Source organism: Marmota marmota, unplaced genomic scaffold (genome assembly GCF_001458135.2).
Source record: "Marmota marmota marmota unplaced genomic scaffold, marMar, whole genome shotgun sequence".
NCBI lineage: Eukaryota > Metazoa > Chordata > Mammalia > Rodentia > Sciuridae > Marmota > Marmota marmota.
The window spans coordinates 49,496,896-49,514,675 of record NW_025999842.1 but is presented as its reverse complement, the minus strand read 5'-3'; the positions used below and the strand labels follow the sequence as shown (position 1 = coordinate 49,514,675).

The 17,780-nt window shown below is 36.9% G+C and overlaps 1 protein-coding gene across 2 annotated transcripts in view; it reads left to right on the top strand.

Moving 5' to 3' along the window:
- Positions 1–6,350: 6,350 nt before the first annotated feature.
- Vnn1 (vanin 1) overlaps positions 6,351–17,780 on the top strand; it is a 32,624-nt gene continuing 21,194 nt past the window's right edge. For both annotated transcript variants that reach the window (XM_015501388.2, XM_015501379.2), the window contains exons 1-5: positions 6,351–6,596; positions 8,021–8,151; positions 12,789–12,981; positions 13,620–13,911; positions 14,424–14,782. In XM_015501388.2, coding sequence (XP_015356874.1) covers positions 6,384–6,596; positions 8,021–8,151; positions 12,789–12,981; positions 13,620–13,911; positions 14,424–14,782 — 1,188 coding nt within the window. In that variant the 5' untranslated portion in view covers positions 6,351–6,383. The remainder of the gene's footprint in view (positions 6,597–8,020; positions 8,152–12,788; positions 12,982–13,619; positions 13,912–14,423; positions 14,783–17,780) is intronic.

The window sequence follows — 17,780 nt, the reverse complement described above, 5'->3', positions numbered from 1 at the left end:
TCTCTGAGAAAGGAGAAATAGCCTTTTCATCCATGATTTAGTGTCAGGTTAGTATTTTTTTGGCCCATTTTGTTAATATTTTATACTAAGCTCCCATCTATTTCATTAGGACTTATTTGATTGCCAAGAAATTGGCTTTTAAAAAAGAGGAGAATTTCTCTGCTTAGGTACCTGAGCTAACTAATTTTGTCACTGTGACAAAATACCTGAGAAAATCAACTTAAGGGATAAAAGATGTATTTTGGCTCATAGTTTCTGAGGTTTCAGTTTGTGGTCACTTGGCTCCCTTGCTTTGTGCCTTTGGAGAGGCAAAATATCTTGAAGAAGAGCACATGGTGAAGCAGAGCTGCTCACCTCATGAGGGCAAGTAAACAAAGAGAAAGAGAGAGACCGGTGAGGATGTTGCTCAGTGGTGGAGTGCTTACCCAGCATGTGCAAAGTCCTGGGTTCAACCCCCAGGACTACAGAAAAGAGAGAGAGAGAGGGAACAAGGAAGGGGCTAGAGACAAGAGATACTCTTTCAGAGAACACCTTAATAACCTACTTCTTCCAACTAGTCCTCACCTCCCACATTTTCCACCCCCTCCCAATGGTCCATTCAGTTATGAACCCACTGATTCAGTCAGAGCCCTCATGATAAAATCACTTTCCCAAAGCTCCACATTTGAACATTGCTGCTTTGGAAACCAAGCCTTCAACACATGAACCTTTGGAGAACATTCCAGGTCCAAACCAAAACAGTACCTGAACAAATAGTGTCATGATGAGGGTAGATCTTCTTTCAGGTGCAGTTTGCCACTCAATGAGTCAAACCATATCATCTTATCTTATTTGATCACCTGTGAAATGGATTTATTTGCCGCACTTTCACCCAAAGTTCCTCTATTATTGGACCCAAAATAAGAGGCTGAATCTTTGGATACCAAATCCTGCTGACTTTTTACAACCTTGTGTTGCATTAGGAGGAATGCTGTGAAACAAAGCTCCTGGGCTGGAAACCAAGCTCTGCATTGGAATTAATCCTTTGCTTTCTTTGATTAGGTTTCAAGAGATGGATGTCTAAGGAGCCAAAGTGGAGTCCCTTTGTCTGTCTTAGTTATGGCTCTCTATGGAGGAGTGTTTGAAAAGATCCTTTGCGCTTAGGACAGGGACCTGGGAATTTGTAATGGTCCCCTTCACCAGGGTCTTGCAGGATTAGTTGGACAAAGAGACAGGGGAAAGACAGAGAGAGAGAGCCCTTGGTGTCCGGTCAGAATACATGCCATAAACTTATTGGAACAGCAAATAAACTAAAGAAGACTTAAAATAGCAATGGGTATGCTATGATTTGAATATGGTTTTCCCCTCCAACAATTAATTAATTAATTTAATTAAAATTAATTTTAATTTAATTAAAAAATTTAATTGCCACTGTGAAGTATTGAGAAGGTGGAAAATCAGGCCTTTGAGAGGTGATAAGAATTAGATAAGACCATGGGATCGGAGCCTCCATGATAAACTCCTGGTGGCTTAATGAGAAGAGGAGACCAGTACACATAGGCACACATGTTCTCTGTCTCAAACCATGTGATGCCCTGCACCTCTCAGTAAGAAGTCCATCACCAGATGTAGGTCCTTGGCCTTGCACTATGAGCCCAAATAAATCTCTCTTCTTTAAAATTTATCCAGGCTTTGGTGATGTTATTAGCAATAGAAAAAGACTATGACAGTGTGTGTGTTATTTGATGCAGCAAAAACTCATTTCATGTATGTGTACCTGTAAGTCTGTGTATGTATAGTTGAACATATATTCAAGTGGGAGGAGGGCCTAGAAAAATTCTTTTGTAGCAACTTTTCTAATGTAGGCAAATATTGCTTCCATCCAATGATGGTTAATTTTATGTGTTAACTTTACTGGATGTAGCTGGCTAGACATTATTTCTCTCTTTATATGCCAGGGTGTCTTGAAAATAGATTAGCATTAGAATTGGTGGACTGAGTCAAGCAGATGGCCCTACCCAATGTGAGTGGGCATCAATGAATCCCTTGAAGGCCTGAGTAGAACAGAAAGGCAGACGAAGGTTTTGCTGATTTTCTGCCCGAATGCTTCAGTTAGAATGTAGATCTTCTGGCTTCTGGTGCTCAGGCCTTCAAATTGCATTGGAATTGGCATCATCTATTCTCCATCTCTCAGGCCTTCAAACTATTGCCCCAGCCTTCCTGGGTCCCCAGCTTGCAGATAGATGTCAGCTCCTGAGATGTCTCAGTCTCTATAATTGTGAAAAACAGTATCATATATGTCCTAATTATTATAATCAATATAATAAATAATATAAGACATAGGATATCTGTCCTATCACTTTATTTACATACATCAAATATAGGCTATCATTTTATCCTATCATTATATATCTCCTATCGTTTTCATTGCTCCTATAAACCCCAATTAATACATGTCACTTGTCGTTACACAGGGTGGACTTTGAATATCAAATAAAAAATCAGGGCATCTCTTCAAGTAATTATGAACAATTTAGTAGCTAATTAGAATTGTTCCACTATCTTTTTTTTTATCGTAGTTTACTTGATTCTTATGATCTATTTGCAAGAAAATTAGACACTTGGAATGCAAATAAAAATAAATTATCTCCTTCAGACTACATCTTGACTTTTTTCTACTTAGGATCTACCCAATTCTGATTAAGCCCTCTTGAAGTACTCAGAGATTTGTTGCAGCATGTGCAAGGCCAGGAGCTTTCTTAGAAAGGGCCACCCTGTCCTCTCTTCCCCTAATAACTTTTGGTGCATTTCTCCGAGTTCTTTGAGTCCTTTACCTGGCTGGTCATTGATTACCTCTGGGAAGAGACTCACATGAGAGCACATGGATTCTCTGGAGTCCTTGCGGGTGGTTGAGGATCATTGAGTTAAGAGATACTTTTTACCCCTACAAAATGTATGATAATTGCATTTCTAGACTTCTCCTAGGTATTTATTCCCACCCAATATAATTTAATCCAGTACCAGGAAGCCAGAGATGTTCTAAGCAGCAGAAAATGTATTTGGTATCCCCATTTCCATCTTTCTTAGATTCTTGTTATAGGAACCATGACCCTTAGATCCTAGATGACACCGCATTGTGGCAGGATTTCTTCTGTCCATGTGGGATATGGGTACATTCTCTCTTTATGGCCTTACACTGCTTCCTTCTTAGGCTTGTTTCTCATAAACCACCATTGGAAGGTGGTTATGCATAATGGCCCCAGCTTTTTCACCAACCTTTATTTCATGTGGTCTTATCTAAGCAGACTTCTGCACTCTTTTTATCAAAGAAAGTTTCAAAAATCAGATCTCATGGTCATTTCTCAGCCCTTACTTTCCATGAGAAAACAACTGAACTACTCCTCCTGAAGTTGGTTTACCTCATATCTTTTAATACCCACTCATGCTTTTTATTTTCTTTCACCTCTGGCTTTCCTCCCTTCCTCTCCTCATTTCCTATTTAATTTACCATGACTTATAAGTCATACTAAACTCAACGTTCACAGACATGACTCCCTTCCTTTGTCTCTTTCTTTGGAGACTAAAGCCACTCATGGCTTCATCTAGTATTTCTGATATGAAGAATATAACTCCTTGGTTAGCAAAACAAACAAGCAACCAAACAAATTCCTGAGAGCCAATTTAGGCTGTTAAATAGAAATTACAAGAAACCATTGTTTTGGACTAAACTCCTGCCCTGGACCCCAATAGAACAGGCAAAAAAAATCAAAATGGAATCACTTATTACTAAAGTTCAGTGTCACCAAATGGAATTATACTGTTTATCTGACCCTCGGAAAAAATCAGAATCAGAGCAATAACAACCAAATTTCTCAAACAGACCAGTTTCAGTTGGTAGTATAATAAAGATCTCTCTGCTTTAATCTTTACACAAAAGAAGTGACCTGAAATAACTGGATCTTAACCAGTTAGTTATTTTTATATTGTTCTGTCTCACTTTACAAGGAAAGTAACTTTGAAATGACAGGCCCATTTTTTTTTTGTCCTTTTGTTTCTTTCTTCAGCCTTCTGTGTCTATAAAACCAGCTTATTTTGCTCAGGTCACAGGAACACTTGTTCTGTTTTATGGAATGAAGTTTTGCCCAAATCTGGAATTTAAAGTAAAAGCAATCAAGATCTTTAAGCTAAATTGTTGTAATTTTGTCTTGTGACAAGGCCACCAATAATGTTAAGGAGCTTCATTCAAAAATGCAAAAATAGTTTTATTAAGTCCTATGTCAAGAATATATATTCTGACCACATAATCAACTTATCAGGCAAATTAAGGTGAATCGGGAAATTGACGTGGAGTTCCAATGACTAATTATCTACAAATAAATACATGATTATATATTTTATAAATTTTTTGTATAATATATACTTATATATTTTATATATATTTTAGCAACAACACAGAGGCAGACTTCTAATCTTTCACCACATATACAGGTGCACCAGTGTGTACATGGCTTTTCAGATGTCACCAGGCAAAGTGCAAGAGGCAGTGTTAATCCACTCAGTCTGTTCTCAGCTTCTTCTCTTGGTTCTGGTTCTCCCTGCTTGAACTGGCAGGACTTGCTTCTGAGTTCCTTCTGGGACCTGCTGCTCTGTCAGCAAAGTTCAGACAGAGTGGGTCTTCCCTCTGTCTAGGCAGTGAGCTGTCCATTTTCCATTCAAGAGGCAGTTGATTTCATTGGCTCTTGGTGCTTCCTGTTCTCAGGTCCTGTGTGGGACATGGTGTTGCAAGAAGTGCAGTGTTTTCATCTGGAGTCTCCTATACGACAGGTAAGTCAGAAACGGATTGATAGCATGGTAATCCTCAGGGACAGGGAAAGTGTCCTATGGTACTATGATTGGTCTCATTCTTCTAGTGAGCCTGTACCCAGCCAGGGCTGTAACCTTACTTCACAATTGCATCTAAGCTTTTTTCTTCTATCCTTAGGAGGATCGTGAACCAGGTAGAGGCAGCTGGGGCTGAGATTTTATCGTCCCTTGTGGAAGGGTAAAAGGAGATAGATTTGAAGTGTCCCTTCCCCCAGGTAGATTAGGCCCTGGTAATATGCTTTCCTTTAAGGGCAGGCTTTTGCTAAGGAGAAGAGAAGAGAGTGTTCTGGATATATTTCACAACCGTCTTATTTTCCCTCTCCTCCGCAGGAAGCACAGTGAGATTTTTACCCTAATATTTATCCATTTTCCCTGAGAATCTGGTAGGGTTTCTAGAGGTAAAACTCACACAAAAAAAGAGAGAGAGAGAGAGATTCCATAACCCCATTCAAGAGTTTTAACTGTCAATATTGCCCAGTATTGCTGAGTTTCTAGCAATTCATCCACTGCAGGTCAGAGCACTTGTTCCACATCAGACTCTCGTCCTTTAATTTTTTGTCTTCTGTATTTGCCTGTCTCTCCAATTATAAGGGCGACAGTTTGTTCTATGACCTCAATTCTCTGATGCTTCTAAGAAAAGTTTGTTGATTTTCTAGTAGTTTGGCTTTTTTCTTGTGGTGAGGATGAGAGAGATGATTGCTAAGTTTTTTACATATTGGATTAGAAACTCATTGGGAGGTCTTCATTTAATATTTTTAATCGAAGAAGTTCAAAGTAGTATTTTTTAACCTCTTATTGACTCATACAAAGATTCCTTTTATCCATTGTTATGTAACCATTACATCTCCTTCCAAAGTATCTAGCCTTTCTTGCTCACCTGGATGGGTGGCAGGTCCAAAGGAGGCCAACAAGCAGAGGGAGCTGGTGTTTATTGTGTGACTCAGGAGGCCTGGAACTCAAGTGCTCGCACAAAGAAAGTAATGTTGAAGTCCAGTGCCTCTGAATGTGACCTTATTTGGAAACAGTGTTGGGAGCCAATTTATTAAGATGGAGTCATTCTGGAATCAGGTAGACATTAAATTGAATGACTGATGCCAATATGAAAAAGGGGAAATTTACAGGGACAACACCATCTGAAGAGACATAGGGAAAAGATAGCCAGGGACAGAGGTCTGGAACACATCTTTCCCTCAGAACCTGAATAGGAACCAACCCTGCTGACACCTTCCCTGAACTTCTAACCTCAAGAATGATGAGACAAAGCATTTTTATTATCTATACCACCCAGATTGTGATATATTGTAGTCCTGGCAAACTAATATGAATATATTTCCTTATTTGCTCTTCCCTAATCATTGCTGCAAAAAGGATGAAAAGGTCTTTTGTTGCCTAAGGATAATATGAAGGCACAAAGTTTTCTTAAAATTAGTCTTTGCACTTAGTTTTTAAAGTACTAAGTCCCAGGAACCATGTGACCACTTGTGTTTTCGTCTATAAATAGTAAGACACACTCTGTTTTGCAGTACTCTTTGGACTTCAGCATGACTACTACTCAGTTTCTGGCTTATGCGGCAATTTCGGTTTTCTGTGTCTTAAAAGTCAACTCCTTGGATACTTTTATCGCAGCTGTTTATGAACATGCAGTGAGACTGCCTGATGAACCCCTAACCTTAGTGTCTCCTGAAGAAGCATTGGCATTCATGAACAGGAATATTGATGTTTTGGAAGGAGCGATCACGTTAGCTGCAAATCAGGTACCATCTCTGCCATCTCTCCAGTGTGCTAGATTCTATGAGAAAGATAGGGTCCCAGGGGAGAGATGTTGTCAGGGTCAGTTACAATTTTGGGTGATGTATGTATCAGGATAGCCAAGATCCTTTGTTTTACAGTTAGAATCTCACTTTACTCTCAAAATCAACAGAGTAAGGACACTCTCACACTCCCAACAAAGAGAGCAAAGCTAAGAAAGGAATGGTTTGGTCATCATTAAGAAATAGCAGACCTTTGAGGAACCTGCTATAAATTCAACATATTCCTTTTTTCTGCTACAGATGGGGGTGGAGGATAGATGGGTCAGGGAACAGGTACTATCCTCAGAGTATTCATGGCCTCAGTGTCCTCTTGTGTCCTTAAGAGTTTGCAGGTTTTCAGGTAAATTTATAATCTGAAAACATGATTCAAGTTAACAAATGACCTGAAAGTGTGTATTATATACTACATGCTTCATTCTAATTATAGGATAAAAGTATATGTATTATTGAACAGTAAGTCCTGGAGTTAAATGAAGACGTAAGTTTGAAGCAAAGCACATGCAGTTTAAATGTGTGGTTTGGACAAATAAGATTTAAATAAGATATTCATAGGTCAGGTATAGATCAGAAATAAGTGAGGAAGTTTATAGGCACATACATATTATACCATCTGTTGATGTATATATATTTTTTAAAATATATTTTTAGTTGTTGATAGACCTTTATTTATTTATATGTGGTGCTAAGAATCGAACCCAGTGCCTCACATGTGCCAGGCAAGTGTGCTACTGCTGAGCCCCAGTATATTCTTATGTATATTAAAACATGAGGTTATCAGGAGATCTGATGCTCTTTCTCAATTAGTCCAATTATTTCTTTTAAGATCACAGGGACCTTCAAGGTGACCCTCCAATCCAAAAGTGCTCGTGTTAGCTCAGGCAGTATTTCTAACCTTAGCACAATTCAGGTAACTGCTGTGTGACTCTCCTCCTTCATTGGAGCAGGAATCCGGTTTTCAGGGTGCCATGCAGGGGAAAGCTAGAGCAGAAGATAAAGTAAACAAAGAATTTGAGTTATAAATCAATCCTGGCACAGTAGTCACAATAATTGTCCAAAGTTCAGGGAGGAATTGATTTCAGGAGAGGTAGTTATATAATTCATGACAGCAGAGAATGGTCTGGAAAAATTATTAACATCTTTGAGAGAATGAAAAAACTATCTAGAACAGCAATGGCAGGATTAGAAGATTAAAAAATTTGGGAAAAGAAAACAAATTAGATCAATGTAGAAAACAAACAAATAAGATTGAAAGGGGAAGAAAAGACCCAAATGGATGTTAGCCATTCAGTTTCTCTTGCATCTCTACCCCTTGCAATTTTTCCCTATTTGAGAAATGTTTTAATTAACTATATATTTTTTTTAAACAGGGAGCACATATAATTGTGACTCCAGAAGATGGTATTTATGGTTACAATTTCAGCAGGGAATCTATTTACCCATACTTGGAGGATATCCCAGACCCTCAAGTGAACTGGATCCCCTGTAACAATCCTAACAGGTAAAGAAAGAGAATGTGAAAAAGTCAATCATGAACATCAACTTCTTTTGCCTGGGAAAACTTTGCATAGATGTGTTGTGAACTCTACGCTTCAAAGTACTTTGTTTTTCATTATTATGGATGTATTGATCAGAAATGTGAATTGTGAAATCACAGAAATTAGTGTTAGAAAATGGCTTAGAAATCATCACATTTCAGCCAGATGTGGTGGCACACAATGTAATTTCAGTGACTTGGGAGGCTGAGGAAGGAGGTATTTAGGGGGTGAAACAAGATCCAAATCTTAGTCTCTAAATTCTTGCCTGTGAAAAGAAAAATATTTTCCTGTGCATGTTTGTAATTTGAAACTGTATGAGCAGATCACAAAAGAGAGGCATGTGTCCATTTGGAATGAATGATTTTCCTATTTCATTGGTCAAATAGTTGATAAGGCTAATGTGTTAAAACCCTTAAAGCTTAGGCTGATTTTTTAAATTGATTTTTAATAAATAAATAAATAAATAAATAAATAATAAATAAATAACAGTGGAATGCATTACAATTCTTATTACACATATACAGTGTTAGGGTCTGTAAACAATTCAAGATGGCGCCTGGCATTTTGCCAGAGGGAGTGGTTTGTGAAGTAACGCCAGCGAGCCATTAAGTGTGGAGATTTCTTATTGGTTAACTGCTGTATCTAGTTTATGTTAATTAAGATAAGCTGTGTGTAATGTATATATACCCCTCCTGTCCTACAATAAACGGCTCCCACTCCTGCTGTATCAATGTACACAAGTTGCTCGTCACCCCCCGGTTATTTTGCTGCAGCCGGACTGCAGCAATACAGCACAATTTTTCATATCTCTGGTTGTATATAAAGTATGTTGACAACCCAATTTTTGTCTTCATACATGTACTTTGGATAATGATGTCCATCACATTCCACCACCCTTGCTAATCCCTTGCCCCCTTCCTTTCCCTCCCATCCCTCTGCCCTATCTAGAATTCATCTATTCCTCCCATGCTCCCCCTCCCTACCCCACTATGAGTCAGCCTTCTTATATCAGAGAAAACATTCAGCATTTGTTTGTATGGGATTGGATAACCTCACTTAACATTATCTTCTACAACACCCTCCATTTACCTGCAAATGCCATGATTTTATTCTCTTTTATTGCTGAGTAAAATTCCATTGTGTATATATGCCACATTTTAGTTATACATGAAAATAGAATATATTTTGACAAATTATACATACATGGAGTACAACTCCCCATTTTTCTGGTTGTATAGGCTGATTTTAACCTAGGAGGTGATCTAGCAGAATTGTGCATATTGCTTAAATCTAGAATAGACTAAAGAAACATTAAGATAGCACTTTTAATATTAATGTAGAAAGCCAATATTTTACATACCTGGGAGAATCATGTTAGTGAAAACACTTCTTTCTGAATGCACCATGGCTAACATTGTTTTAGGAATTCCTGTTTTGAATCAGCTCTCAAAACCACACAAATCAAATACTATAGGTACTGATAAAGTCACCTTGATTTTGACAAAGTTCAGTACTACTTATCTTAATCAATCACTTTATTCTCATTCCATTGTATCATAATTATTTCTTATATAACCATCTCCCATGCCAGACCTTCAGTGTCTTAAAGACCAGAATTCTATTATTACTTTCATTATGAATTGAATTGATTTTGCTTCTGAATGGCATTTCCCTTCTCTATGAGTTTGACTACTCTAGGAATTTTACATAATGGAATCATATAGTATTTGTCTTTTTGTGATTGGCTGATTTTACTTAATGTTCTCAATCATCCTTGTTGAATTTCTTTTTTTTTTTAAAGGCTGAATGATGTCTGCATGCGTGTGTGTGTGCACATGCCATATTTTGCTTATTTATTCATCCATAGACCCTTTCTTGTTTTGCTCTATGAACATGGGTATATGAACATCTCTTTGATATCTTTCTATTTTAACACTTTTGGGTTTATATTCCAAAATGAAATTGGAATAGTTTTTTTTTATTATTTTTTTGAGAAACTAATAAACTGCTTTCTATAATGGCAGGTACTTTACCACCAGTATGCAGGGTTCCAATTTTTCCACATTCTCACAAACTCTTGTTATTATTATTAATTATTATTTACTGGTAGTAGCCATCCTGATGGGGGTGTAAAGTTGGTATGTCATTGTGGTTTCGATTTGCATTTCATTAATGATTAGTCATGCTGGGCATCTTTTCATGTGTTTATTGGTCATTTGTGCATTTTCTTTGGAAAAATATCTATTCAACCCTTTTGCTCATTTTTGAATCATTGTTGTTACTGTTGACTTTTAGGAGAGCTATATGTATTCTGGATATTAATATTAGTACATATTTTTCTTTGTACCTTGTAATTTTTTTGACTTAAAGTCTATTTTGTCTGATAATAAGAATGGTGCTCCTTGATTTTTGATGGGATTATGTCATGATTAAATAAAATGTTATACGTGAAAAATGCTTTTAGTGGGCCAGATTTACTGAACATTGTATCTTAGTCTAGACTACATAAATGTGCTCAAAACATTTGCATTAACCTATGGTTGGGCAAAATCATCTAATATAAAGACTATTTTGTAATATAGTGTTGAATATCCCGTGTAATTTACTAAATACTGTACTGACAACAAAAAACAGAATGGTTGTGTGAGTATGCATTTGAACCATTGTAAATTGAAAAATTGTACGACTACACATTATTGATAGTGGATCATCTGTATAGTCATCCTCATACCCATTTGCATAAAATATCTTTTTCCATCCTTTCACTTTCAACCTATTTATTTCTTTGGAGTTAAAGGAACTTTGGGGACAGCATGGAGTTGGATTATATTTTTTTGAAGTTTCATTCTGTCAATCTCTGATATTTTATTGGAGAGTTTAATGCATTTACATATAATGTGATTAAAGACAAGGAGGGACTTACCTCTGTCAATTTGGTGTTTTCTGTGTCATTTTGTTTTCAATATCCCTTATAGCTCTTTGTTTCTCATTTCCTGCATTACTGTTTTATTTTTTATTCAGTTGATTTTTATGAGACATTTAAATTCCCTTCTCATTTTCTTTTGTGTCTATCTATACCTGTTTTCTTTGTAGTTGCCATAGGGATTATATTTAGCATCATAAGGTTATAATACTCTAATTTGAATTTATTTAACTTCAAGAACATAAAAATTGCTCTTCTACATATCTGTCTTTTTCTATTTCAGTTATTAACTTCACATATTTCTGTCATCATACATTGTGTGCCCCAAAACATACTCATAATTTTTAATTATTAATTTTTAATTTTAACACATTTCTACCACTGAGCTACATTCTCTGGCCTTGATGTTGTAATCCACCTGCCTCAGTCTCCTGAGCAGCTGGGATTATAGGTGTGCACCACCATGCCATCAAGACAACTGTTTTAAAGTCTTTTTCTAGTAGGTCTGACTCTGATCTTTTTCAGGGGTAGTTTCTCTTGGTTTATTGTGTTTGTTTTTGGTATTTTTATTTTCTTCTTCTTCATTATTGCAGACCTTTGTTGAGAATCAGCTTGAAGTATAAACATAAGATCTTCTCAGTCTCTTCTATACCTGTGCCTTTTCCTGAGTTTGGGTGGCAACTTTCTAAATTCCCATATATGTTGGTCTGATTCTGTTTGTCTTAGTTCTTAACTGTATGGCTCCTAAAAAGGGGAAAAATGAAAGGAGATTTGAGAAGGTCCTTTGAATACCTTGGAAGTCACTTTGGTCCTAGAGGAAGCAATTGCATCCATGAGTTGAATGCATGTGTATGTGCTCAACAATGCTGCTTGCCTCTGTGTCTGTAACTCCATACTCTGAAGCAACCAGGACTGATCAGAAAACATATCCCTGATACTAGAGGACTGAGTTTTAATGCTCACCCTGATCCTGCAAGCTGCCTGCAAACTTCTCCAGGAACACACTTGCAGCATCCTATCACAGGGCTTGGAGTGGGATGGGAAACCACTGCTGAGCTTAGGGGGGAAATTGACTAAAATTAAGCACCATTTACCTTCCAAACTTCCACTGGAAGTTGCAGTCTTTGAATGGAGTTCAGAGTTTCAAACTACTGTATTAGATGGTTTCTACCAGTGTAGTTGTTATCTAGTTGGGTAGTTACATCCCTGGTGCTTTCTGCTTTCTACTCCACCATCTTTCCAGGATCCTCCTTGTTACAAGTTTTGGTTCACTCATTCAAAATATTTTGTAATGCTTCTTTGCTGCTGTCAGGCATGGGTTCAATATTCAGGGTATGCAGGTCTTTGCCTCAATTATCTATAGGATACTACAGACATTGAAAGATGAACACATAAATGGACATGTGATTATAGGTTATAATCCATGCTGTGAAAAAAAATACATGGCTTGGAGTTTTACACTGGAGTAGTTTTCTACAGCCAAATTTTCTCTAAACCCTTTTCTTGTCTAAATATGTCTCTTCTACGTATTGATATTAAGAACATTTTTGTATATATCAAATGATAGGTTCAGACAACTGTCATTCTGAATTTTTTTTAAAAGCAAAATTAAGTTGAAAATATCATAAAAAACACTAAACTTGATTAATTTTTTTTCTTTCAATGAACATATACCAGATTTGGCTACAACCCAGTACAAGAAAGACTCAGCTGCCTGGCCAAGAATAACTCTATCTATGTGGTGGCAAATATAGGGGACAAGAAGTCATGCAATGCCAGTGAGCCCCAATGTCCTGCTGATGGTCGTTACCAATACAATACTAACGTGGTGTTTGATTCTCAGGGAAAACTGGTGGCACGCTACCATAAGGTAAATTTAATTTGCAAATAATTGAGTTATTGAATGCTTAATGAATTACAGCGAACAAGACAAAAACCCTCTTACTATTGATAATAAGTGTACATGGAAAGTAATGATTAGGTTTGGTAAGTTCTTATAATTTGCTGTACATTTGGGAGCACATGAGTTTGTTGTAGGTGTATGTGAGAGTCAGCAGGAGTTACCTACATTGAAATATAAGGTTAATTTTTAGGCTTTGTTCTTTTAAAGATCTGCCCTCTTGATGAGTCAAAGAATGAAAAACTCCTTATCAGATAAACTCAGTCTTGACAATGGACAAAATAAAGCTCTTGGCTCACAGGCAATAGTTAAGTGTTCTTGGCAAACAGAGATGATCTATTTTACTTCTTTACCTTGTGAAATTCAAGATGGTCTTTGCAGATGAGAATACACATACAAATAGCTGTAATGGGAAGATGGAGCCAAAGGCTCTATTTCACTGGAGTGGCCTCAGGTTCTCCAAAGCACTGCTCTTCCCATGAAGGCAGCCATGATAGGTGAAACTGGCAATGTTAAATTGATGTGAGCTTGCATTTTTTCAGGTACACTGATGTCCAGGCCCACATCTTAAAAGAATTTCATTTCCCTTCATCTTCTGTTTTTCACAGCAAAACCTTTTCATGGGTGAAGACCAATTCAATGCACCCAAAGAGCCTGAGATGGTGACATTTAACACAACCTTTGGAAAGTTTGGCATTTTCACTTGCTTTGATATTCTCTTCCATGATCCTGCTGTTGCCCTGGTGAAAGATCTCCACGTGGACACCATACTCTTCCCAACAGCTTGGATGAATGTCCTGCCACATTTGTCAGCGGTTGAGTTCCACTCAGCTTGGGCTATGGGCATGGGAGTCAATTTCCTTGCATCTAATTTACATAACCCCTCAAATAGAATGACAGGTAACATGTGCTCTTTAAGATATATAGGCTTTGAATTCTACCAATAAGTATGCAAATTATAATACACCAAAAAACATATCGAAAAGATTTTTAAACTTGATATAATCAGAAAAACGAAAATTGTTTTTTGAACACTAACATGACTAACATTTACTCCTTAATACAATTGTTTTGCAATTCTTAGATTTTGAACATTTAGCTGGTGACACACTTCAGGATCAATCTCAATCTAAACTGTTTTACAGATTTATTTTATTTTATTTATTTGATCTTATTTCCTGAATGCATGCATACTTTTTATTTTTTTTTCAAAATTCATCACTTCTACATCCTTCTTGATTTCTCATTTTCACATTTTATTGGATCCTCTCATCTCTGCCCCCTCATCAGTGTATTTTATTGAAATTAATTAAATACATAGGTTGGCTTGAACTGATGAGTTTAAAATGAGCATTATGAAACCTTTCTCCACTTTCCTAATTTAAATGGCATCTCCAACTGATTACTTTCAGGAAGTGGTATTTATGCACCTGATTTTCCTAGAGCATTTCATTATGATATGAAGACACCAGAGGGAAAACTTATCATCTCAACACTGGATTCCCACCCATCCCATTCCATAGTGAATTGGTCTTCTTACGCCAGCAGTATACATGCATTCCCAACAGGAAACCAAGAATTCAAGGGCACTGTCTTTTTTGATGAATTCACCTTTGTGGAGCTCACAGAAATCGCAGGAAATTACACAGTTTGTCAGAAAGAGCTCTGCTGTCATTTAAGCTACGAGATGTCTGAAAAGAGATCAGATGAAGTTTATGCCTTAGGAGCATTTGATGGACTGCACGTTGTTGAAGGGCGCTATTACCTACAGGTAATTTTTGGTGTCAGAAATTGCAAGGTCAAATACAAACACTCAGGTAAATTTAAGTGTAAGATAAACAGTGAATGATTTCTTAGTATTGTTTAAGTATGTTTCATTTTTTTGAACAGATATTTTCTAAAAATAATTCTTTATTGGAAATTCAAATTTGGTTGGGCAGTCTCACTTTATTTTTTAAATCTTGCAATTTTAGTTGTCAGTACAATTTTAAATAGATCGGATCAAAGTAGAACATTATTTGTAGTGCCAACATTAAAAATTATTCAGATTGCAGATAAAAATGGATAATTAAATACTTATGATATATCCTACCTGAACAAATTTAGACATTTTCCCTATATGTTCACTTATCCTATCCTGTTTATAACAAAGTTGACTTTTAAGTATGTACTGGAAACAGACGAAGCTGTTGTCTGAGATTTTTCAGTAGAATGGTTTATTCCTTCAAAAATCAGATATTTCACAATCCTCAACATTTAAAAAAGAGGGGCTATTATAATTTGGTAAGATGGAATCCCAAAGAACAAGTGACCTCTATGTTCCTCTCATTCTGCTCTTTTCTTTCTTGGTCTGGCCCCCATCCTATCTCACTCAAATTATTGCAATAGTCTTCTAACACAGCTTTCTGTAGACAGTCTCAGATCCCTTCACTCCATTTTCAGTGCTACAATCACAAAAATTATAAAATGCCATTTCTGATTTTATTACTCTCCTGCTTAAAATTCCTCACTGACTACAAATTGACAACTAAGTTCCCAAGCAGAACAGACTCTCAGTCTTGATGTTCGGTCCTTTCTGTTTCTCTATCCTCTTCTTTCACTTGTACCCACATGTGCCTTAAGCTTCTGTAATATGAAGACATTTTCCCATCTCCAATTTGAAAAGTGTGTGGGGCCTTTGTGCATTTGCAGTTTATTTCCTTTGTCTGTGGTGACCCACATCTAATAATTTCTCATAGAACATTCCTGTTGTTATCTCCACTAAGAAATTTTACCTGACACTTCTGTAGTACCACAGCCATGCCCCAGCTGGGTTGGGTACCTCTTTCATGTCCTCCCAGAACACCCTATGCTTAACTTATCAAAGTCACATCATGTCATATTATTCACATACTAGTTTGAGACTGAGCCCCTGAATGCTGGAACTACGCCTATTGCAAACATTTTATTTACTCTGCCATTGGTGCTATACCAGTGATTATTCATTTTCATAAACATTTATTGAGTTCCTACCATATACTGGGTACCTATTCATTGCTAATTATAGGAAGATGAATAATATTGACCTGCCCTTGAGGAATTTAGTCTCTTGGTAGAGGAGAAACACATGTGTCTTTTGTAGTTTTTTATTTTAAAAAATATTATTTTAAAACAAGCATTCTTTTGTTCATTTTGTGCCCCAAACACTGGAGCACTTCTCTACTTCTCTACTTCTCTGTATAGTCTCCTTTGCAATGTCATTCTCTCTTGCACAGCTTATCCTCCAGTTTCTTCAAAAACAGTGTTTCTAAATCTAATATTTCTTAAGCATCAGACCCATACAGTCAATAAATATTTAGAAAACTGAACTCAGTGGTTAATTTAATGTGGAACAGGAATGTACTTCATACATTCAATAGCCTCTCTGGTGGTTACAGTTGAGTGGCCCATAACTTCATGACCAGCAGATCCCTAACTGCATATTATGGAGTACATTATAGTAATACAATACAAGTACACAATATGCATTAATCATATTGGGTAATAAGCATTTCCACCTCTTCAATCATTTATCATTTTTATATATTGGAAATTTCATAGTCTTCTTTCCTAGTTATTTTGAAATATATTATAGGTTGTTCTGCCCAATGGTTACCCTACTTTGCTAAAGAAAAACCAGGAGTGATCCCTTTAATTAGTGTTGTAAGTACCTCTCATTGAATTTCAGGATATACATTTGGATAGATAACTGCAGTGCAGGTTTGCAGGTGAGAGAACATAGAAGGCACACCCTGCTGTAGAAGTGCTAAGAAGCTGAACTTAGTCTAATTAGGGATCCAGGGAAGTTTCTAGAGATGATGCTAGTATCCAGGTGAAGAAGAGTGGGAGGGAATTCTCAGTGGAGTGAAGAGCATGAATAAGGAATTGGATGTGTGAAAAAGCAGGGTGTGTAGAAAGAGCAAGGTATTTGCTGTTACCAAGGAATAATAGGAGAAGCAAGAATCGGTGGGGGAAATCCTTGAAGGAATATCACATCCTGAAAGATTGAACCTGACACATTTAATAGCAATTCATCTCTTCTTTTGTTTCCTTTACTTTCTGTGGTGTTGGAGAACAAACCTGAACCTCAGCACTGGGTAGGGCAAGTGCTCTATCATTGAGCTACATATCCAGCCCCTCCATGGCACACTTTTATTCTCTGGGTGTTGGTCAGCTCTTGGAAGGTGTTCAGCAAAGAAATAAAATGGTCAGATCTACTTGGAGTAGATTTTTTTGGCATACTCTGCACAATGAAACTAAGATAAAAAAAGATGAGATAGATTATTAAAATAGTTTTTTTAAAAAAATTCCTGAACCAAGGTTATGTTAGTAGGAATAAGGAAAAAGTACACAGTCAATAAATATTTAGAAAACTGAACTCAATGGTTAATTTAATGTGAAACAGGAAAGTGGAATGATGGGTCTAGAAAACTACTGGTTTCTGGAAATAGTGGCTGGGTGGTTGTGATGTTTCTGACAGATCAGGATGCAAGAGGAGCAGATTGAATGGAAATGGGAAGATGCTGAGTTCAGTTAGGGATCTGCTGGTCTTGAAGTTATTATGGGCCACTCAACTGTAACCACCAGCGAGGCTATTGAATTATGGGTCTGATGCTTACTTAGGAAATATTAGATTTAGAAACACTGTTTTTGAGAAACAGGAGAAGCCCTGCAAGAGAGAATGACTTTGCAAAGGAGACTATACAGAGAAGTACTCAAAAATACTAAACAAATGGAACTTTCTGAAGCTC